Source organism: Dermacentor silvarum, chromosome 3 (assembly GCF_013339745.2).
Source record: "Dermacentor silvarum isolate Dsil-2018 chromosome 3, BIME_Dsil_1.4, whole genome shotgun sequence".
Classification (NCBI taxonomy): Eukaryota; Metazoa; Arthropoda; class Arachnida; order Ixodida; family Ixodidae; genus Dermacentor; species Dermacentor silvarum.
In genome coordinates this window covers 208,220,491-208,243,416 of record NC_051156.1, presented here as the reverse complement: position 1 = coordinate 208,243,416, position 22,926 = coordinate 208,220,491, and the positions used below count along the sequence as shown (strand labels likewise).

The 22,926-nt window shown below is 42.5% G+C and overlaps 2 protein-coding genes across 3 annotated transcripts; one reads left to right on the top strand and one right to left on the bottom strand.

Annotated features, from left to right (window-relative positions):
- The first annotated feature begins 2,856 nt into the window (after nucleotides 1-2,856).
- Nucleotides 2,857-15,334, top strand: LOC119446562 (cell division cycle-associated protein 3). Its single transcript, XM_037711025.2, has 3 exons — nucleotides 2,857-3,236; nucleotides 5,834-6,047; nucleotides 14,182-15,334. The coding sequence occupies exons 1-3, from the start codon at nucleotides 3,084-3,086 to the stop codon at nucleotides 14,418-14,420; spliced, it is 606 nt and encodes a 201-aa protein (XP_037566953.1). The 5' UTR covers nucleotides 2,857-3,083; the 3' UTR covers nucleotides 14,421-15,334.
- Nucleotides 11,980-22,419, bottom strand: LOC119446563 (UPF0488 protein CG14286). Of its 2 annotated transcripts, XM_037711027.2 has the most exons (6): nucleotides 22,223-22,419; nucleotides 22,092-22,151; nucleotides 21,934-22,024; nucleotides 21,721-21,855; nucleotides 20,939-21,104; nucleotides 11,980-12,065 (listed from the first exon to the last, which is right to left on the bottom strand). In XM_037711027.2, the coding sequence occupies exons 1-5, from the start codon at nucleotides 22,250-22,252 to the stop codon at nucleotides 20,944-20,946; spliced, it is 477 nt and encodes a 158-aa protein (XP_037566955.1). In that variant the 5' UTR covers nucleotides 22,253-22,419; the 3' UTR covers nucleotides 11,980-12,065; nucleotides 20,939-20,943. The 2 variants fall into 2 exon arrangements, with proteins under 2 accessions (XP_037566955.1, XP_037566954.1); XM_037711026.2 differs by lacking the exon at nucleotides 11,980-12,065 and having other exon boundaries at nucleotides 20,901-21,104.
- Nucleotides 22,420-22,926: the final 507 nt, after the last annotated feature.

Below are 22,926 nucleotides of genomic sequence, written 5' to 3'. Positions count from 1 at the left end.
CAGACGCCAGCTTTTTCGCCTCAGTGGGTCATTTGATGCTTTCGCATCAATAAAGTAAACGGTTCATCCACCTCACCCTTCCCTTCAACTCTCACAGAACGACATTGTATTTCATCGACTTTTTCTAGACCTTGAATCGCCTTCCAACTTTTTTTCTTTTAATTCGGAAGTTTGCCCTGCAGCATAAAACGCGTGAAGCGTGTTATATAAAAATACATAATTTGGATAGCTAAACAAATGAGTTATGGCGCGAGGAAAAGAAGAAGGAAAACGAAGGGGAGACAGGATAGGGCGCCAAACTTTCAACTAGTTTTATTACCAGCACATCACCCAAATATATACATTTCCAAAAAAAAAAAAAAATGCGCACAAAGACAAGGGCGCAGCACGTGTCGCGAGCTACCTCACTGCGCTATCTAAAAACAAACATTCACTTTTGTAGAAGGAAACAGAAGGCACGCTGACACAACTATCACCCTTCCTCCTTATGTGATACGCCTCGAGCAGTTCGCGCGCTAACACTTCTCTGCTTTTTCCTATCACGCGCGTGTCATCAAACCGTGGTGCACAGCCATGCGAGGCACAATGGAACGGCAGGTGTGAACTCACTCTATTTTTAATCGATAAAACATGCCCTTAGGCGGTCATTAACACAGCGGCCAGTTTGGCCTATAGACGACTTGCCACAGCTCAACGGAATTTCGTATACGACGCCCACCATGCAACGCAGTATCGGCTTACTGGCGTGCTTCTTTCCGCACGAAAGCTTGGCCTTTTGAGAAGAAATGCGTGCGCAAAGCTTAGACAACTTGTTAGGGGGCCGAGAAAACCACCGGAACGTCATGCCTGTTAGCAACTTTTTTCAAATTGTGGGCGATTTTGTGCATGTAAAGCAAAACCAGTGGTCTCTTCTTCTGCATGGCCTCAGGCTGTCTGCTGCACCCTTTCTCTTTCTGGAGCAAAGATTCGGCCACACTGGTTATGACCACCGAAGGAAACCCGGCTGCAACCACCCTCGAAACCTGTAGCTGAAAACTGTCGTCCATTGTGTGCTCGCAATACTTCTTTAAGGCAGACCTAAGACACACTGTCGCGATAGCTCTTTTCAACGTCTTTGAGTGCGCGGAATCATACGGCAGAAGGTCCTTACGGGCGCGGGGGCTGTACCTCCAGCACGTATGATTAGTGTTTAGTAACAGGTTAATGTCTAAAAACTGCAACTGATTGTCAAATCTATGCACCAAATCTATGCACCAACTCGCTCAACGCACTATACCTTGCTAAAACATAATTTGGAGACTGGAATTCTGTTATTATAACCACAAAGGAAGGAAAAGGGCTTTTTCCTTCCTCCATGATTCCAAGGTGCCAAAAGGTGACGGATGAGTACATGACACGAACGTTCGTGTCGTCTACTTGTATTGTCTTGTGAAGTTTTCTATGTTTATTGCCTCTTGTCGGGGTGCGCTGTTAGAATACTGCTGTCAGTCTGTATCAACTTGCCTAAATACACCAATAGAAAGTTTTATTGCACAAATTCTCATGACTTCAAATATTATATATGGCACAGTGCTGTTGCCATGGTACAATACTAATGTACTACACATATACAGTACAGAACAATACTAAGTGTGCATTTGAACTTTCTTACTGATACACACTATACAATCAGTATAAAATATATAATTACACACTCGCTAGTTAGAATTGACACAGTTATAAAATTTCTACTTACACATAATATACACACTCTACTTGGAATGGACACAATTATACAATTTGTATTTTCACACAATAAGCTTTGCAACCCTATGTGCTTCCTGCGTACAACTTGCAAGTCGTTATACTTGGGAGTTCACAATATGGTTTCTTACCGATGGTCTGGGGCAAAAGAATTAATATGGAATAATCGGAATGTCTACTTTGTTTTCCTTTATAATCCAAAATTTTGTGTGACATTTCCTCAAGAATCTATCTAATCCATTCAATGCAAGTTCCTTGGTTTTGAATTTTACTCATCAATATTCTCGTTTTGTTTATTACTGGGTAAACTGCTTTCTGGAGTTTTCGCTTGACTTCTGCAAGTCCTCTCGTTTTCCAAAGATTGAACGTGATTACTATGGACAGCAATTTCTGAAAAGGAATTTTTCTTTTCTCCGCTTTTATTAACCTAGTTTTGAAGTGAGTGGAAACTCCTCTCCATACTGCTTTAGCAGGAGTGTATTCCTTAAATGCATGTTTTTTGTGTTTCAGGTGCAGGACAGTTGGGGCATTGCTCCGTAGGTGTGACACCAAATCATGCGAATCTTGTCCGTGTCGGGAGGACACGTACCCCATCTTCTATTCCATTCGAAATCTTTCATTTCGCTTGGCAACAGCGTTTTTTTTTTTTCTGGAATTCCGTCTTCCATGGCACTTTTGCTTATTTCTTTTGGTTCCAGTTCCTTGAGTAAAGAATTACGTTCCCGAAAGCTGTAAGGTGGCCGGAACGGTACCTACAACAGTACGCGGCAGAACTGGGCCTAATACGCCCTATTGTAAGTTGCACTGTGTGGCTGTACCGATCCCATCCAAATGGTTTACCAGACAAAACCTCGCCGGATAGACGCTAAATCTGGTTTTCTTTCTTTCTTCTTCTTTTTTTTTCTTTTTTGCAGGGCGAGCAAAATGCATATAACTTTCAGTCCGCACTATCACAAAACAGCGGTGGTGCTACAGTTCTCTGAAAATAAGAAGATCGAGAATTCATATGCGCAAAATGCCACATGTCTCACATACTCCGCCAGGCATTTCGCTTGCTAACCGCCTCCTTTGGTTAGCACAAAATTCCGATAACGCTCTCGACAACAGGCACCGGGTGACAGCATCTCGCATCCGTGTTGCGCCGAGTTTTCCGTTATCCTTGCTTCTGACATTCACCGCCCGTGGCGCCGTTGTAGCGTCGCTGCAGCGCCCGCCCGATTTGTTCTTCAGGCGTTATGCCAGCTGCTGGCGGTTGATTCAATTTCGTATTCGATTTTAAACGGGTTTTCGTGGAGCGTTTTTTTCTTCTTCCGGGTTGACGACGTAAAACACATGTCGACATGGGACAGTACCTGAGCAGGTCGTTCAGCGAAAGCAGCGCTATGCCGGCCCAAAGTACTCCGCTGCCTGTGAGAAGAAACGCCAAAGTGCTAACCTTGTCGGAATTGGATCCTCGTTCCCCTACCACCGAGATTCCGAGAACGCCCATACAAGTAAGAGCGTCATTTTGCTGTCTTCCTCGTACTTGGTTAGACCGGTGCTGCCTTGTTATGCTTTATCATTCGTTTGATGTGACCTGCTGAAGCTGATGTCATTTGACCGCCACTTTTCTACGGGTCATAATGGCGGTAATCATAGCCTCATAGCTAACGCTTCGCATTTTCATTACAATTTGAATAACACTAGGTTTTCTCGTCAGTGCGTTGAGACCGATCTTCGTCTTCCTCTATTTGTTTAAAGCGGAAAGACCTTGGTCGTAAAAAGGAGTACGCTTTCTTTTTGAACGTAGCGAGCGTCCTGTTCAACTCGCGTCTAACAGTGTATTAAGCGCGTTATTTCTTTTTTTCTTTTTTTTACTTGTTTGTAAGCTAAAAGCCTCGTCACCCATTGCGCAAGTGTTCCGTCAAGCCGTCGCCAGTAACCCAGACTGACGTTAACGAACTGCGCCTTGGCAACAGAGAACGAGTGTTTAAGCGTCAGTCTCACGTCCTTTCGAACCGTTACATTGTGCGCGCTGGGAAATTCACAACAAATCGGCGTATTCGTTTGGTTTCTGCAATGAATCGATGGCGCTGTTGTATAGCTAGGCGTATGTAAACCCCGCATATGTCTACCGCACATTGCTTAATTTCTTTGCGCTAAGAAATAATAATAAAAAAATACTTGGTGTCTTGTAAATGTACAAGGTATGTTTAGTGTTTCTTCTACTGCTTGCACTACATAGTTTTGCTTGTTTTGTTGACCAAGATGAATTTAGGTACGTTTATATAAACACTGGAAACAAGCTACAGCTCCACCCTTTTGATTACAGTGGGAATCAGTGTTTCACTTCCTTATTGAGGCTATGATGTTACATATGCCATGCTGAACTCCATGTAGACTCCTAAAAAATCACCATGTGGGTACAGTGCTATGGTATGGAACTTACCTGTGAATCATGAGCGTGTCAACTGAGATTATACAAAATGTGGACAACAGCTCGCAACCTGAGTAGTTGGCAACTTCCTACACAATCTGCCCTGCCAAGCACCGGCCACACCAATCTCAGCACTGACGTGCACAAGAAAAGGGCACAATTTGGCAAGGGCCATTACCCAGAAATGAAATGGCACCACCCTTGAAGCTTTTAATTTGGCACTATGCATGAACAAATATCTAAGCTGGGAGTTTATGATGGGCTTTGGTTCTTTTTTTGTAGTGAGCTTGCATGATTCATTCTGATGTGTGTGGCTCTTAATCACACACACACATTTTTTACATGTTAACAGTGTCTGAAATATCGCAGGCCAATTGGACTAATGTATTCTGTTTAAAGGTAAAAATGGTTAATATTACTTTTATTTATTTAGAGCAGCAGCATTCTGGGCACTTGTGGTCTGCAGACGTCTAGAAATTTGTAAAATCATCTCCACAGATCTTGAACTTGCTATGCAAGTTCCCGTTCTCATATGTGCTCGCGTCAATATTAGAGCGGTGTACAACCCATTGAACTGTAATCTTTGCACAGAAGCAACTTATGCCATTTATGTGTCCTTACATTTTTTTGGAAAGCTTGCGTAAAAGTGTGCTTCTCTGGCATAATGCAGCAGCTCAAAATTAGGCAATGCTACGTGTTTCCTTGGTGGCACTTTTTCGTATGCCAATGGAATTCATGCCCACAGTCAGTTGCATTGCCTGTCCTCTTCACACAATAACTTGTACCACCCCTCAACTCAATGCCTGTAGCATTATTTCACCAGTGCACAGGTGTCTCCCAATAAACTTGTGCTTGTGAACCAGTTGTCAGGTTTCTGTGAATGAAAAAAGAGAAAAAGGTTACCAGATCTGTGCAACTCTCTGTAGGCATACATCAAGAACAGCATCAGCTGTCAGTAGACCTCTAAAAACCTGCAAGAAATAAAAAATTCCATCCAATGTTGTACAACTTTAATTATGCTTTATGATTTCGTCACGAAATCTTTACATATCTCACTAGCATCTACAAAGAGTATTCCTTATTTGCAAAATTTCACACACATACTGCGTCTTCTGCCTGTGAGGATCTTTTTCGATTACATTGACGAACATAACAGTTGGTGACACCTGCAGTGGCACGCAGTAGATCACAGCTGGTGCTGTAAAATAGCTTGTCAGTGTGGGTAAACAAATACACATTTATTGATCCTTCTTTTCTTTGAACCCGTCGTGGTGGCTTGGCGGACACGGCATTGAGCTGCTAAGCACGAGGTCGCGGAATCAGATCCTGGCCACGGCAACCACATTTCATTGGGAACGAAGTGCGAAAATGCCCATGTACCATGCAGGTGCACGTTCAAGAACCACACATGGTAAAAAAATTAATCCAGACTCCACCACTATGGCGTGCCTCATAATCAGATGGTGGTTCTGGCATATAAAACTGTGAATTTAATTTGTTTTCTTTAACTTTATTTTCTTTGTGCTGTGATAATGAAGTGGCAAGCTGTAGCAGTTAATAAACAACCCTTTAAAATATGTGACTGTCCAGAAAGGGTGCTGCACAGCATATTATCATGTCACCTTCATAACCGGCTTTATTATGTAGTCACCTTTTCTTTTGACTTCTCTGTAGATGGAAGACGCAGTGATGTTTGATAGCTCAACAGAAGAAGCTGATGTAGAGTTTGATCCAAGGTCCCCAACAACGGCATTCCGGCGAACTCCAATACCTCTGGGAGCCATGATCAAAAAGAATGTGCAGCAAGAAAGTCCAATGGCTCAGTATTGTGAAAAGAAACGTACACCTATGAGTGCCTTGAACAGCCCAGGCACAACGGTGCACAAAGGTTAGTATAAGTGCTATATCATTTGCACAGTTGTGGTCAGCCTATGCTATTGCGCTTGTACATAAGGTGCAACTGCCAGGCTAGGATAAATATGTAGCTTTCTTTTTCTTTTTGCTGAGAACACTGGCTTCAACAAACTTATAACAAGGTGTGGTGTGAGCCTGGGCCATTACTTCGTGCTTTGCGCAGGCTAGTCTGAACAGAGACTAGCATCTAAACTATACTAACAGACTATTTCAGTAGCACAGCAAGTGTAAAGAAAGAGCATGAATGTTTATTATTCAGCCTGTGCCAGCTCGTCTCAATCTGTGGTTACCTGGCCGTTAAACACAACTAAAAGTAAACTCAGACTGAAATGTGTGCAGCAAATTTTGAGCTGTACCCGGACCAGAGCAATAAGGCTGAAAATTTCCAAACAAGCGCAGCTAGCAGCTCAAAACAAAGTACACCTTCCAAGCTGTCCTTGATGGTATTTTTTAACATATTGCGAGAAATTGTATTAGTCCCTGTAATAATTTCACTTGGTGAAACTGCTTGTTAAATTTAGTATTATTTTGGATATTGCCAAAATATCTAAATTCATGTAAAAAATGTAAATGTGTAAAAAATATATATGCTTGGTAGCATACTGTAACTTGAACTGAACTGAAAAGTGGGTTTTGGTTAGACGGGCCCTGGTTGCCACTATTGCAGGAAGCAGCAACAAATTTTTAATGCAGTTTTCCCTATAGCAGACAGCTCATTTACTGTTCTACATCTGCTGTTGTCCATATACAACACACTGTCTTTTCTGAACGTGATAACCACGGTAGTCATGCTATTTGCCAGAGGAAACATAAGACAGTGTCTGCCTTGGTACAGTTAGCACACCCTAGCGGAAGTGTGTTTCAGTGACTTGTCCACTTTCGTGGGTGTTTGTGTACTGCGATAGATGTAGCCATGAGAGTGATAGACGGCACCATTCACAACTATGGCGGTAAATGTGGAACTTTCAACCACAGGCATCAGGTAGGAGCAGAAAACTGGCCAATAAACTCTCATATACTACCTCAATGCATGAGAGGCTTCCAGGGTCACAAGTGCGCATTGATTTTGAACATCCATAATCTTGTGGTGACACTGCCTACACTCGCGATACACTGTCGAAATGATAAAGGCCTGTGTGTGAATGACTAGACCTGTTACTCCTCGTGCAAGGCCATGCCCCAGTGGGCTTTGGTGATCCACAGTTCAGAGAAGTTTACCGGAACACTAATTGAAAATGTAAAGTCGAACTAGATTGAAAGATTAGGTTTCTGTAATAATGAATTGGCCATTCAATGCGAGAACAGAATGCCGTTTTTGTAAGCGAGAAATGACAGAAATGGGAAACTGCAGTGGCATCACCTATTTTGGTTTATGATTCAGCAATGGCCGATTCACAGAGAGCAACAGAGAAGGGGGTCACGTTAGGATTTCGTTAACTCGTCCGTATTGGTGCAGGTGATTCAAATTGAGAAACAGCAGAAGGAACTCCTATGCTAATTTTCTATGCAAGAAAAAACGTACATTGGCACACAAAAAACAGTGACAGACTTCTAGACAAATAATCTATCAATCTAACTCGGCTTTATATTTTCGTTATTATAACATTTTTGCCTTCTCCTAGTGTGTTGCAGCAGTGGTAATATGTGAGTTGTGCTTTGTGTTTTCAAAGTAGCTTTGAACAATACAAAGGTTCATAGCAAGATGAAACTTGAAATGATTACCTGTGGTGAAACAACGGCTGTCTCTGGGGCCAGCATTTCAACAAGGGGACTTGTCGTCGATGTGATGAAGACAAGTTTCCTTGTTGAAACGTTGGCTCTTGCAACATCCCTTGTTATACCACTGTTGATTATTGGAAGTAGGTTGTGCAGCCTACTATTTTTTCATGAAATGTGTACTCTCGGGAACAAAAGCTGGGTGTTATGAAAGTGCTCATCGAATTGCACTTACCCATCACTTAGCTGCCTGGCATTGCGACTTGAAGACTAGATAGCTTGGTGTATCCATTTCCTATTTTCTGGAGTTGTTAGGCAGTAATCATCGTAATTGATTCCTTATGTTCACTGGGTCTTGATTGTCAGAAACGAAAAACGAAATCTTTATTTAGCTCAATGTGTACTGGGAAGCTAGAAATGTTACAAGATCAGCCGTGCGTTCTAAAAGAGTAGTGATGCAAAAGTGCTGACAGCAAATAATTTAATTACATCATTTTTAAATGCAACCATTTGATCATGAGTGCCAAGTGTTGTGCAGTGTTGTATCTGAAATATGCTATATCACATGAATCGCTGGGGGTCATGGTCACATGATGTCACACACCACTGAAGAATGCACCAGTCAGCCAGGTCCACTTTACACTCTGGCCACATCATGACCGTGTTTATGACAGCTGAGCGCATTTAACAAATTTAGCTGTATGGTTTAACATCCCGTAACAGGCACAATAGGTTATGAGGGATGCTGTAGTGGAAGCATCCGGATTGGTTTTGACCGCCTGGGCTTCTTTAATGTGCATCTAAATACAAGTACACTGAGTGTTTCTACAGTTTGCCCCCATTGAAAGTGGAAAAAAATAAATGGGATTAAACTTTGGTCTTTCTCCATGTGAGCCATAGGTGCAAAATGTTTCCATTTTGGAAGCCAAGATTTATTTGCGCCAGTTACGGAAACAAGGTCTTTGTCAGCGAAAGCCCACCTCTGTGAATAGTCTGGTTAGATGGTCTAGCGCCATAGGTCGGTAAAAAGTGGGAACTCAAGATGGAATCTGAATATGTAATCCTTCCGCTGGGTCTTGCTGATACAGTTCACTACTTGAATTATGTGGTATCACATTTATTGTTTATGTTCTCTGACAATCTTTACCTTCTCTTAGCTTGCAGTCTTCATGTCATAAGACTAAGTGAAAAAACTCGAAATGCTACACCAACAAAATCTTTGTGTTATTTGTGCTAATATTTAGACATCAGCACAAACAACAGTGCACAGCTCAGTGTGCGCTGTAACTCCGTCACAACCCGCTTAAGGCAGGTGTGATAAGACAGCTTTGTAGTTGGAACAATGGAGCGAAATATGGGTGCGGCATCAGTGAATGTCGACTACAAGTTGCAGCTTTAGAAGGAAGTATGGGGGTTGTGGCATCTAGGCCATGAAGATATTTTCAGAAAGGGCCTGCTCACTAGGTCTGGCCATTTTGAGCTGACAAGCGCAGTGCATACAGTGTGTGCTAACGATCGTGTCTGCTAAGTATTGCATCCCTACGCACCGAGGAAAGAGCTTAAATTTTAAACCAAACGCCGTTTGCACTTCTCCTTGCGGGTGCCACACTCCCAGCCGGAAAGCCGACGTACATCGCGCAAGTGCGCCTACGTACATGGCAGTGCTGTGCCGTCGCTCATAGTGCACACGTGACTTGGAGAATTATTCAAGGCAACATCAGTTGTTTGTTTAATTCGTTGCTTCAATAGACGAAAGTAAAGTTTAGAGAAATAATAAAACCTACAAACTGAATGCCTGCGTGTTCTTGTTTTATTTTGTATCGTAGCAAGAAAGGTGTACCTCAGTCTCGTCTGCTTGTTCCCATGTCATGCAGTCACGCGTAGAGAGCGAACCATGTCATTTTCTGCTGCGTTCCAGCACGCGATCATGCTCTGTAATCTGCTTGCGTCTGCCTCAGTGTTCGATTAGTAGTGGCTTGTACTGCTAGTCAGGTGTTGTCGTGCACAGCTCGCACGCGAGATCGGCTGCGGCAGCGAACTACGCAGCAAAAAAGCGCGAGAAAAAAAAATGCGAGGCCCGTGACATATATGTCAGGTGATCCTCCAGCTCCAGTATGGGAGGACGCAGGTAAAGAATTTCTCTAGCGGATGCTAGGTGGGGGCAAGAGGAGAGAGTGTCTGTGCTGGTGGTGACTCTCGCTTCCTGAAATCATGGGTTCACGGCACTGAAATGTTTCTATCTCGGCTATTAATGAACCAATTTGAAAAAATGTTTGAGGTAGTACGCTCCCTAGAGGGGACATAACAACTTCCAGCGTATAACTAAAATTTGCTATGTGGCCTGGTGAGCGGCCCTTCAACCCTTTAAGAGGCTGTGTGCACAATTGTGTACGCCAAGAAAGTGCAGTCAACAGTAATAGCATTGATGAAAGTAATGGTACTTAAAATGTGTCGCATACATCTTGAAACTGTTCTGATTGGAATTGTGTTGCAAGTTTGAACAACAGGTTCAAAGTGTTTTAGTAAAAGGAGTGGGAAGGTTGTGTGTACTTGCTCAGTGCGAGTATGTCGTTGTATGTAATGGGTGTACTCCTTTCATTGTTTTTCACCGTGTGTTGCATCAGGCATAATTTTCAAGCCTGCCCAACATGAATAGTTGATGTTCACATACATATCCAATGTTCCTTTAGAGAGTTTTCACATGGAGTCCATCTTCTGTAAACTTAACTCTCTCTAAAGAATTGAAAATTCTTAATCTATTCTGCAGCTGTATGCTTTTTATGATTGTGAATATGCAAGAAATACAGTAAAAGTGCTTTCAGTCAACAGAATTCATTGGCCTTTGAAAGGGGTTAACAGATAAACTATCACTATGGTTATCACTAGCACCCATCCTTATCAGTGTACAATGTTTTCCCCCTACTGTCCGTGGTGACTCAGCAGCTATGATGTTGTGCTGCACGATGTTGTGGGTTTCACTCCCAGCTACTCTCTGAAGGGAGGGCAGAATACAAAAGTGTTGATCTTGTTTGCATGTGCCTTAAAGAGTGCCAAATGGTCAAAATTAATCCATGGCTTTCCACTGCATTCTCTCTCATACTCTTGCGAGGTTCTCTGAGGTTTTAAACTCTGTCAATCTTCTTTTCTTTATTATTTCCTAGCCGAACTAATTTACTATTACCAATGCACATGTAACTAACTTTCAGTGCCAGTTATATTAGTTTGCGCTCACTGGAACATTTCATGCACGTATTGGCAAGTTGCAGTGCAGTAGAGTTTGTGAAGCAGTGTTCCAACTGAAATGCAATATGGCAGATAATGAGATATGCTTTGAAAGCCACATATCTTTGTCATACATGTGAAATAAAGCAGAACATAGTAAGAACTGATTTGCAGTAATTGCAGGAAAATGCTTATTATCAAATACTTGAGCCATGGAGAGCTTATGATCATTGGAAGACTCTGCTCTTGTAATGCTAAGCATTCGCAAGTCTGCCGTGAAGGAGCTGTGCTGAAATATTACACACCATTTCGTACATATCAGGCGATGTTACAACAGCTAGAGACTTCTCTCACTGCTAGCATTCGCAAACTCTAAAACAGTGCATCACAAATGAAAGAAAGCTATAGGTATTCATAATGTATCCAATGTAACATTGCCTCAAAAGGACGGTACATTGGGCATGTTGGTAATCCATGCTTCTATTGACAGCACAAAACACGAACAACACAGAGAAAAGTTACACGGACAGTGCTTGTCTGTGCATCTTTTCTGTGTCGTTCGTCTGGTTTTGCGCTGTCAGTAATTTTCAGTAACATTGGCCTGTACTTATATATAAAAAGAGATGATTTATCATATGGAAAGCTTCGCAGATCTTTACCTATTTAATACTGAATGAGCAAAGTGGCACGTTTCAGTGACCAGTGGCCACGGTGCAACGCTTGTGCTTGTGACCAAACCATACTACACTGCATACAGGAGCTGCAAATGTGCACAAATGATTTTATGTAGCCTTATGTCCACAAGTTGTAGTTGTAACATCTAAAGTAGTTATTCCATAGAAAGCACTGCAGATCAGAAAGAACTGTGCTGTGAAAAACGCAAAATGTGACTTCTATGACCACACTACTTGCGTTGCTTATGCATTATTCCCCGTGATATATATGAAAGGGAGTAATAGACAGTTTAATCACTCCAAGAGGGCTTACAGGCAGAACAAGGCGAGTGATGTGGGTCATGCACTGTAGTGATGTAGGCTCTTCCACGATGCCATGCCTGCAAAGCAGAATAAATGATTTCCAGAACATACCATACATCCCACCACTAAATGTTTCCAACACCCACCAATTTGCTTGACAAAGCAATACCAAGGGGTTCTTGGCATCTACTCTTAACCAGATGCACATTTGATGCTGTAAATTCAATTCAAAACAACACTGCTTCTTGCTGTGCATCTCAGCTTCACCACTGCTCCGTGCCAAAAGCATGGCCTCTGCAATTTTAGCACGTCCTGCCCTAGAGATTCCTACTGAAATCACTAGATGGAAATCTGGCGCTGCAGTTGTTCAACCTCCAAGGGAGCAATATCAAGTATACCTGGATTTTTCTGATATAGCATGGCTTCATTGAGAAAGCAAACTGCAGCTTTTTCTAATGCTGACACAATAGAAGCATCAAAGTGAAAAAAAGTACATGTGTGGGAAGCTGGTCACGTGGTCAAGGTGTATATATATGTGTGTGTGTGTGTGTGTGTAGGAACGGCACACTAGAACGAGACGTCTAATTTCGAAACCTAACTTCCAGTCGTGACGTGCTCATGCGCACACCACAAAATGCAAATCTTTATTCTCTTCCTCTTATGCTTGCTCATTCTCCTAGCCTCTGTAAGGTGTCGGAAGAGGGCACTGCATATACAGGGTGTCCCAGCTATCATGCATCGCATTTTTAAAAGACTGCCCATTCTACGGGAAGATAACCAAGTGCATATTGTTAAGTCGAGTAGAACAGCCGCCAGTAATTTTGTTGTTGATGCCATTCACTTTATTGATTGCAATTAGGGAATATTTAATTACTGCTCTGAATGGTGTGCTGTCAATGAAGAATTTGTTGAAAATCGAAACTTAAAACTGGCATGTTTTCAGCCAGGTACTTTTTGTCTGTTTAATTTTTGACTGATAAACAAAGGCAGCGAAAAATGAAAAATGTCATTAGTCTAACCGTCTGCCCACATCAAAAAGCAACGCCCTCAGACACACTCCACAGGAGTTGGCAGCCGATCTGTCGCGGGCTCGTCGTGCCAGGTACAGTGCCAGCTCTTCCACTAACTGATAAGCATATAAGCAAACAGTGCTGTCGGCCAGAGCCACACATTTACAGTAGAACCCCTTTGGTATGTTTCTTAGGGCACCACAGAAAGGGAATGCATGATCCAGTAAACGTAACATCCAATAACGCTTGTCGCAGCTTAAGGTGAAAAACTAGTTTTATTTCAGTTTGAACAGAATGCCAACAAACTTTCAAAACCTGCAAAATAACCATTGCCATCGCTGCCTGGCAGTTAGACTGAACGTTACACTTTTTCGGAGCGTTTGTAGCTGTGAATCATCCTGAAGAAAGCTTGCGCACAGGTCGAATGCTTCATGATATGTAGTAGCCTCTTTCCAAGTACTCGCAACCTTTGTACCATTTTCCTGCGGCAGTGTTTGTAAACGAACAGCGCAAGGGGGTATTTAAGGTGAAGACACAGCGTCACTGAACTTGTGTGTGAAGCGACTGCATATGCCTTCTTTCATCTCTGCTTCGCTTTTGACATTATGAGCAATGTTGATCAGCAGCAGTAGCAGCATTGATGTCCGATACACTCAGCAGTTCTGTTGTCCCAACGCCATTGTCGGAGGACGTGTGTTCACATAGGTGACACGGGCTCCTTATTCATGCGATACATGCGCAACTGCTGACAGATATCAAGTTAAGTGCACCGTCGCAGTTTTTTTATGCAACAATCTGGAAGATAAACATAACAAATGGGATGCTAAAACACGACTCTATGGGAACAAAACAGGACCAGCACTTCAGGACATAAGAGCCAGGAAAATGTAACAAACAGGAATGTATCCCTTAGGTTCTACTATGTTTTATTTTCCCCTCCTTTTAATGCTGTATGCAGCTGAGTTCCATTACTCCGAGAGATCCCTTGCCCTGGTGCTACAATTTCAATACCACCTATTCTGACAAGTCTTCACATGCCAATCTAGCAGCATGCTGGTAACATCCACATTTGCTGCATCTTCAAGCTCTACCTGTGTTGGCTGTTAGTTAAACAATGTAGATGTATATTGCAGTCTGATGCATGGCCTACCTGCCATAATTTGTTGTTTGTTTGGTATTGCAGAAAGAAAGACGAAAAAATCCCAGGAAGACCTTAGTGGCACGCATAAACAGTCGACACCGAGCAGCGTGCCGACAAGTGAACGCCCTGCATTGAAGAACACAAGCCGGCCAAACACCCTACTGAGGTCTCTCCAGGAAAATCATTTACAGAGAGCTGGCAAAGCAGACCTCGCGGCTCTGCCTAAAATGCCCAACTTCTCGGAGGAGAAGGAGAACCGCATCACACCAGCAAGTGCTTGATGCCACACCTAACCAGTGCACACGTTTGGTTATATGTCGGTGTGCATATTTTATCTTCAGGCTTTCTCTTTTATTTTTTAAAGTTTACCTCAGGGTATCTACAAAAATTTAAAGGCACATGCAAAACATGCAGAACTTCCATGTGATCTGAGAGATAACTGATGTACTGCTCCTGCCTCGAAACTGTGGTGTGTATGGTGTTACATAAACAAAATATAAAAAATAATGAATGTTTTGTTTCTTGTGAGTGCTCTCAGTTGAAATCCCAAGTAATGATGTGCCTGTTAAAGAGAATGTTAACCTAATATGTAAGCACAGGCTGCAGTTTGGTCATAAGTGGCCGCACACAATAGGTATAATATATACAGCATTCAAATTCTTGTAGCGCTAATGGCTGACTTTATCAGCTTGATGTCAGTTTCAGTGGATGCCCTGGTAAATCATTCTTTTTTTACCTTTTTCAAGCTTAGCAGCTTCCCTCTCACACGAGTTGAAGCAGCCAGATGACAATATCAGCTACAGTGATCTCATTTCAGTGTGACGACATGTCCTTTTCAAGGGTCCTGTCAATGTCTTTGTGTGCATGGGTGTGGTTACTCTGCTTGCTTCCCTTTGGCAGATACCGTCTCGGCGTCTGATGGAAAAGCTACACTTATGCTGTCTGGGTAGTTCGAGAGTGGCTTGGTGTGCTATTTTAGTCTTTGGCTTCACTTGTGGATGGATGGATGAGTCGCTTTGCTGAGAGTGTGGTGTCCTCACGTATTCTCCAGGACTGCTTTTTTGACCACTATTTGGATGCTTTGCTCAAGAAAGTGCAGAGCCTCCAGTTTTGCTACATTTTACGCACTGACTGTACAAATCTTTTTTTCAAAATCACGCTGAATAAAGCATGTTGCACAGTTTGGCTTTATGGACATCAGCATTTTTTTTTTGTCCACCTCTGTTTCAAGGCCACTAGGCAAATCAGAAAAAGGGGCCACATGAGGGAAGCAAAATAACAAGGCTCAGTATTACACCATGTAACGGTTACCATTAAGTACTAATGTAACTTTTATTCTTGGTTTTTGCTTTACAAGATAGCTGCAGACTCCATAACTGTGGTACAATGCCTTGAGCGCACAACACACAATGAACTGTACCATCTTTTAATGCAATGAAATGAAAAAAAAAATGCCAAATAAGGAGTGGGTTCGTGGCATAGCAGTCTACGAAGGTTTCTCTACACATTGTGAAAATTGGGGGTCGACACGGTCATTGTTTGGTTTATGACTAGCGCAGCAGTCTGACGCATACATACATCAGCAGTGTTGCGACCATGTGGCCAGCACTACCTGATTTGTGCAATGTGTCGCGGTACCCCTGTAAACATGCACTACACTATCACACTGAATCTGGCACACGTTTCCAACTGGTCTCATTAAAAGCGGACATATATAATTGCAAATGCCTTTATACCGTAGCGCTTGGAACTAGGAACTATTTGTTGTACTGTATTTGCACATAACGCAACCACTAATATAATGCGGACATTTGGTCCGCATTATATTAGTGAATAAATTGTGAATTAAATTGTGAATAGTATGTGATGTGATGCCGCAAGGAAATGACGCCTATATTCTTTCTACCGCAGCCGCGGCTGTGCATGGCTGTCGGCACAGCTGAGCGCTTACGCAGCCTGCATGCCCTGTTTTGGAGGTAATCTGCCACAAGTGCGAAAAGTGGGCATACCGAGATGACATGGCATTGTGTGGGTTGTCTTCCCGCTCGTACAGGAGGTTGTGTAATCTTGAGTTTCGGAGACGGGTTGAAGCGAGAGGCAGATGACGCATTTCACACCCTGCTGCCAGTGCTTTCGATGATAGCGTTGTCCCACTGCGAGCGACACCATCAGCCGCAGGGGCAAAGTGGGACTCGAAAGGGTGTCTGGCTTCGTTTCATACCGCTGGTGTGAAAATATCGCCCACACTGCATTAGCCTGTATCTGTCATCGCCGACTCTCAAATTCAACAAATTGTTTACTCATTCAAACTTGCTTTTACCGATTTCCAGATATTTTGGAAAATTTTGCGACCCCTTCTGTGCAAGAAAAATACATTGGCAAGTGTACTTATTTGTATAAAAGGTCAAATTTCAATATAGCAATATTTCGATACAACGAAGCAAATTGCCAATTTAACCGACTTCGTTACATCAAGGTTAAACTACATAAGTAACCGTTGCAAAAATTGCACACCGTACTCTTCGCAATAATGGAGGTAGGGCTTGTTCAACAAATGAACTCGAGATACTTAATGAAAAAAAAAAGCTAATTTTCTTGTGCGTACCTATTAATGACCTTACGGTATAGAAGGTAACGGCATATTGCAGGGTGATACCTCGTAATAACGGATGACAGAGCTGCTGAACATTGAACTGCCGCTGTTGCCTCCCCTGTCATCGAAATTGCTGCTAGCGAGCCAAGCACCACTGCTAAGCAAAAGTAGAAGTGTGCAAAGACTCTGTCCTAGAGTATTGCTTTTCTTGCCAGCACATCTCACCTAGTGTGGGTCATCAAAGTGTTTGTCCACTTGGCTTGCTGCGGTTTTCTTTTTTCCTCGAGCAGGTACGAGCTCGAAAGTTTTTTCAAAGTTCAAGTTCGATTAAGTGCTTGAAACGGTTTGCCTTGTACGTCCATCTATCCAATCTGTTACACTGACAGTGACCATTCTCACCCTCGACACTATTTTCGCATGTCGGGCAGCCTCGTCATCCCAAGCTGCAATGAGCATTGCCATAGGGCAAAAAAGAGAAAACGTTGTCCACAATTGCCATCACTTGGATTCGAACTCGTGTCGGTCAGTGCAGTAATGCAAACTTGGGAGCTGGATGCACTAAGCACTGTGCTATCGTGCAAGAACAGCACATGGCAATTATAGTAGTGCAATTTTTCATCGCCATTGCTCGTGAAAGAAGTATCGATAGCACAATAACAACTTGCTTTCCTTGCCCCCCCCCCCCCCCCCCACTCTTCCCTGAAGTGGGTCTGCACAATTATTTGAACTAGCAAACAGTGCAGCAAGATCCCATTCCTCACTCGGCTTTCACTGTGGGAGATTGCTGCTGTTGTAATGCATGAGTTTAGAGCTGCAAAAATCGCTGATGCTGTTTTTGAGCTATTTGGCTCCATTTGGAATAGTGGGGTGAGATATTGCAGAGTCCAGAACCTTTCGCGCTGTCTGTTTTTCGACCAGCACTTCTTACGTGTGTGCACTATGTGTGTTCCTTGTAAAGCAGAAAATCACTTTTCAGGGATGCCTAAACTTTGTTCTAGAGGCGAATTCCTTGTAGTAACCTTCGCTTAGAAGCGTTCACAAAACAAACAAAAAAAATGAAAAGTTGGTCTAGGTTTTACAAATCCTTCGTATACTGTCATTTCACTCTAAAGGTGCTCATTGTAAAGGCGTTCGGGTGTACTTATTTGTTGCATGTTTAATGAATTCTGGCACCATACATTCATTGCAGTGCTGGCAGCTGTGGGAGATTACTGCAGTTGTAATGCACGAGTTCAGTTAAATGCATAAAGCAATAAAAAGCTGGTATACAAACATTTGTGCCAGAACTTCTTTACCTGTTGTGCCCTCAAAATTGATGCTTCCTAAAGCCTTCAGCAGCGCATAAGTCCAGTGGATGCCATGTGTCTACACAAAAAAAAAAAATGTTTTCAGCCCCAACAGGACCGAATTTTTTTTAAATATGCAGACCCAGTGGACATGCTAGAATCTATGTTAAGCGATGAGAAGCAGTTAATTATATGCTACTTCATCTGCTCATCTTCTGCACCACGTTTTGCAACATAGTGATTGCAGTCTGCTGAGCGAGTCACAGAGATCCCTACCACAGACTTCTCTGGAAGTGGGCCAATTTTACAATTGCAGTATCTCCACAATAGGCCCATTTAACTGCTTTGTATGCTGCAAACTATTTGCACAAAGAGAGCACTGTGAACTATTCTGCAGTAGCATGGGAGCCAGCCGCACTTGATGTTCGTAGGTGGTTTTCCTCCCAAGCACAATGCTGCTTCGTGAAGGTTCAGTCATCTATTGAGAACTAACAAATTCATCCTCACATAGCCAGGCCAAATTGTTCTAGGGAATATCAACAGCACTCACTAAAATACACATTCACAGTAGCTGTGGCTTCAAATAAATTATAGTGCACTTGCCTTGCGGTTACTCAGAAGGGTTTGTGCATGATCTAGTTGGTACGGATCATTCATTTTAAACAACGCCAAAAAACACGAACAAGGAAGAGCACGGGACCAGCACTGACTGCTGGTAGTAATCTGTAATCTGGCTGTTCATTGTGCAAAGTGTGGCTGTTCACCCTGCCTAGATGACACGTGTGTTAGAAGGTACAGCGATCAGATGGCCGGAGAAATCTTAGGCCTTTTCAATTTGTCAGTTAGGAGCCACTTGTGTAAGCGCCCCTTCTATAGCTCTTTGCGATAAGGAACACAAGTTCCTTAGAAGTTAATCAGTAGTCGAGCGGATTTAAATCTGGAGAACTAGGAGGCCACAAGCTGGGAGTGACGTGGTTGTAGAAGTTGTCAGCCAGCCACTCCTGGGTGACGCAGGCGGTATGGGCGGGAGCCGAATCTTGGTGAAAGACAAAGTCTTCGTTTCAAAACAGTCTCTATCCAGGGCTCTTTACAAAGGTGGCAAGCACCTCCAACGTACGCGGCAGCATTATCCGTGTTTTCTGGTGCTGTTTAAAATGAATGACTCGTGGTTATGCTTGTCTCCATAAAGCAAGAAGCAGACGGTGCAAAATAGTGACTTAAAAAAATTATGGGGCTTTACTTGCCAAAACGACGATCTGATTATGAGGCACGCCGTAGTGGGGAACTCCGGAAAATTTGGACCACCTGGGGTTCTTTAACGTGCACCTAAATCTGAGTACTCAAGTGTTTTTGCATTTCGCCCCTATCGAAATGCGGCCGCCGTGGCCGGGATTCGATCCCGCCACCTCGTGCCAAAATAGTGGCTTGTATATTCTAACTACAAAAACTGATTTTAGACTTGTTACTTTGTAAATGCTCAAATTTAACAAGGTTGCATTTTTTTGTTAGTGCGGTTTGGCAAAACACTAGGCAAAGTTCCTTCCCCAGTTTGTCCTGAAAACAAACAAGAATATCTTGTCTGCAAAAATGAGCTGCGTCACATATGTGGACTGATTTTGCTACCGGTTGGAAAAAGAAAAAAAGACATGGTTTGTGATAGCAGTTCATGTGAATATTCTGTTTCCATGTTTTGGTTTGAGGGAGGCCATAACTTTATTTTACAAACAGCTCTTCACCTGAGCCATTTGAGGTACCACAACGTTTCACATTGCTGGAACGTGGTTACAATCCAGCCTGCAAAGTCACCTTGCTATGCCTATTCTTCATGCCATTTCCTTTAGTTGACAAGTGGCAAAATGAGGCAATGTCCAAGAAACAAATTATGTATCTACAGTGCTTCTGTTGGAGGGTGGATGAACCAGTCGAGCAACTATGCCAAGTGTTTTTTGACAAAGAATGTGGACAAAAAAGTACAATCTTGTTATAAAATTTTAGGGTAAACACAGTAGTAGTAAAAGCAAAATAATTTTCTTTAAGTTGTATGTATGCTGCAGCTACCTGTAATGTTTGCTATGAGGTGCCTATTCCATAGATCTAGTGCTTAACAAAATCATACTATGGTGCTTTGCCAAGGCAAGAAGACCAATGTACATGTGATTTACAAACGTGCAGCAATATAATTTCAAATCTTGTGCCTAACCTTTACTAAGATGGCGAGCTTACTTTTTGAGCGCACAGGACTACTGTAGACGTATTTACTACTTTCAAGTACTGTATGTAAGTGTGCATCCCAATGTTTACCACCTGCCTTTACTGTTGATATATGTGAAATGAAATTCTTCCCATGGGTTAATCTGAATTAATTCGCATTTAAAGTAAAGCAAGTTGTAATCACTGTTAGCAGATCTGTGGGAGCACCAGCAAGGCAGCATGACAGTTGATAAAAAAGCACAAAAAGAATGGTTGAAGAAAATGATTATTGCATAATCTGTGCCCAGACAGGTTGCATTTTGGTTAGTGTAGTCTTTCCTTGTCCTAGGAAACCGTTCACCACACGTGGCCAGACACTGCCGAAACATACAATGATGAAGGTAACTTGTACAGATTTCAAACTCTCTTGCCCTCCACATTTATTCCTCGTTGCGGCATTCAAAAGAACTGCTCGCTATGTATGACCTGTTAGCAGTTTAAATTTGAGCATTTACAATGTGTAACGCACAGGTCTTGCTTAACATTATAGTTTGCTCTATAACATTATAGTTGGGTTACATGCTAAACAGTTCTGTAAAACACACACTGGTTGCAAACTAGGTTTCAATCTTGTAGAGGCACAAGACTAATAATTGCTGTTCACTCGTGGTACCAACGACAAGCAACACAAGTACAGGCAACAGGCACTTTATTATTTAAAATAAGGCACCTCACTCAAGTGTCCTCGGTGTCAATGGCAAAGTTGAACTTGAACTCTGTACTAGTCTCTGGCACACCAGGTTGACTGTCTCTGTTTGATGTCGCCACTTTCCGCAGGAAGACGGACTTGGTCTCTGCAGAATGTTGAGGCTGCAGCCTAGTCTTTCTGGTAGAGTCTGGAAAATCATAGTAGTGGATGTTGTACATGGGTCAGTGAGTAATCGCAAGCAGCTTTGCAGTTTTACAGCTTACAGCACCAACCGCATCACCTGATGGGCCTGTATGAAGAGCATTTAACATAACGATGGAACCTTTAATTTCTGTGCTTGTTGACAGTCAAAACATGTTGATGTAGGACACTCGTCGTCGTGTATTTGTGCTACTGTCTCGCTGTCAAACATTTCACGCTTTTCACACAAGATGTAGAGTGGGTCAGTCGGGCAAGTATCGATAATAAGTGTCAGGATTGATAAGGCAAAATAGGGTTATCTAACAATAACCTATATTAACTACAGGCTATAGCTGTGTTAAAATATGCTAGACTGAAAAGCTGACATTTCAATGTACCTCAAGCCTTGAAGCGTAGCAGAAGTATATACTGGTCTATACGAGCATTTTTTTGTTCGAATTATATAAACACAACTTAGTATAGAAACGTTGAAACAGTGGAACAAAAATTAATTAAAATTTTCTTAAGCTATTTCATTTGCTTCGCTATAAAGTGATCGGAATATAGGCCAAAATGGGCCATAAATGCAGTTCATGTGAAAGAGTTACGACGCATGCACGTACCAGTGATGAACTTCGCTTTTTCTAGCTCCATCTTCTCCCTGTAGTTGCCAAGTGTCAGGCTCATTACTTGCCTTTTTTTCACGACGGGCGCTTTTACGTTTTGAAGCGTTTGGAGAGCCCGCAGTTGCTCAGTATCTGTTAAAGGTTAGAGAGAGAGAGAGAAAGAGCGCTTGCAGCTTCCCAGTTTCAAAGATCGGCAATGTCACATCTTACAGTTTTTCTTCTTTGCGTCGGCATGAGAGAGCGAAATATTAAGTTGCTCAATGCACCACTTCAGTTCTCGCTCGAACTTCTCGTTCGGGTCCTGCGGTAAGATGCGGATGGTCAATTCAGTGCGGTTTCTTAAAAATATTATTACATGATCAACAAACCTCATCATTAGAAGGGTCTTCTAAGCTCAATGAAGTAGAAGCCTGCGGCGTTGGCAGCTTCTGGAAACCAAGAGATATGTTGAAGCGTTAAATATCAAAACATGCAATGCTGCCCAAAAGTTTATTGGTACCTGAACAGGCAGTTGCTTTCTCCTCTGCATCGATGATAATACTACTCAACACCTACAAGATGGGTTCAGACATGGGAACGACGAATAATTCACGCTTTATTATGCAGGAAAACGCGTGTTTACAAACATACAAGCACGCATAAAACTACTGTACATAAAACCATGCGCGCCGCCATATTGCTTGTTGCCAGATTGAATCAGCACGCGGCCGAACGCATAACCAATTTAAAACCCGCTCTACCCAGCTCTACCGTCATGACTTGGACGCCTCGTGGGATATTTCAAACAAACAGGTTACCGGTATTACATGTTGTAGTTATTTTTAGTGAAAAGAGGGGCATTCACATGGCCGAAGTGTCGCCTACCATGAGTTCGAAAATAAGTTAACGTGCGGTAGTTTTGGTTTTCTTTTGAGACGGTAAAAGATAGGATTTATCTCGTGTCAGCATGTGTTGTGACAAAAATTGAGGTGAACAAAAGATTTAGGGGGGGATGGGGGGGGGGGGGGGTGCAAGAGCAAGGGAAGCCTATTTTGCCTGTGCCCTACCTCAAGCTTTATGCCCATGTTTATACATGTACGTTCGTTTATATTCTTGTCCGTGCGGTCGCCTACAGTGCTAAGGGAAAGTAAATTTCTTGTCACGGATAGAGAAAAGACAATATATATATATATATATATATATATATATATATATATATATATA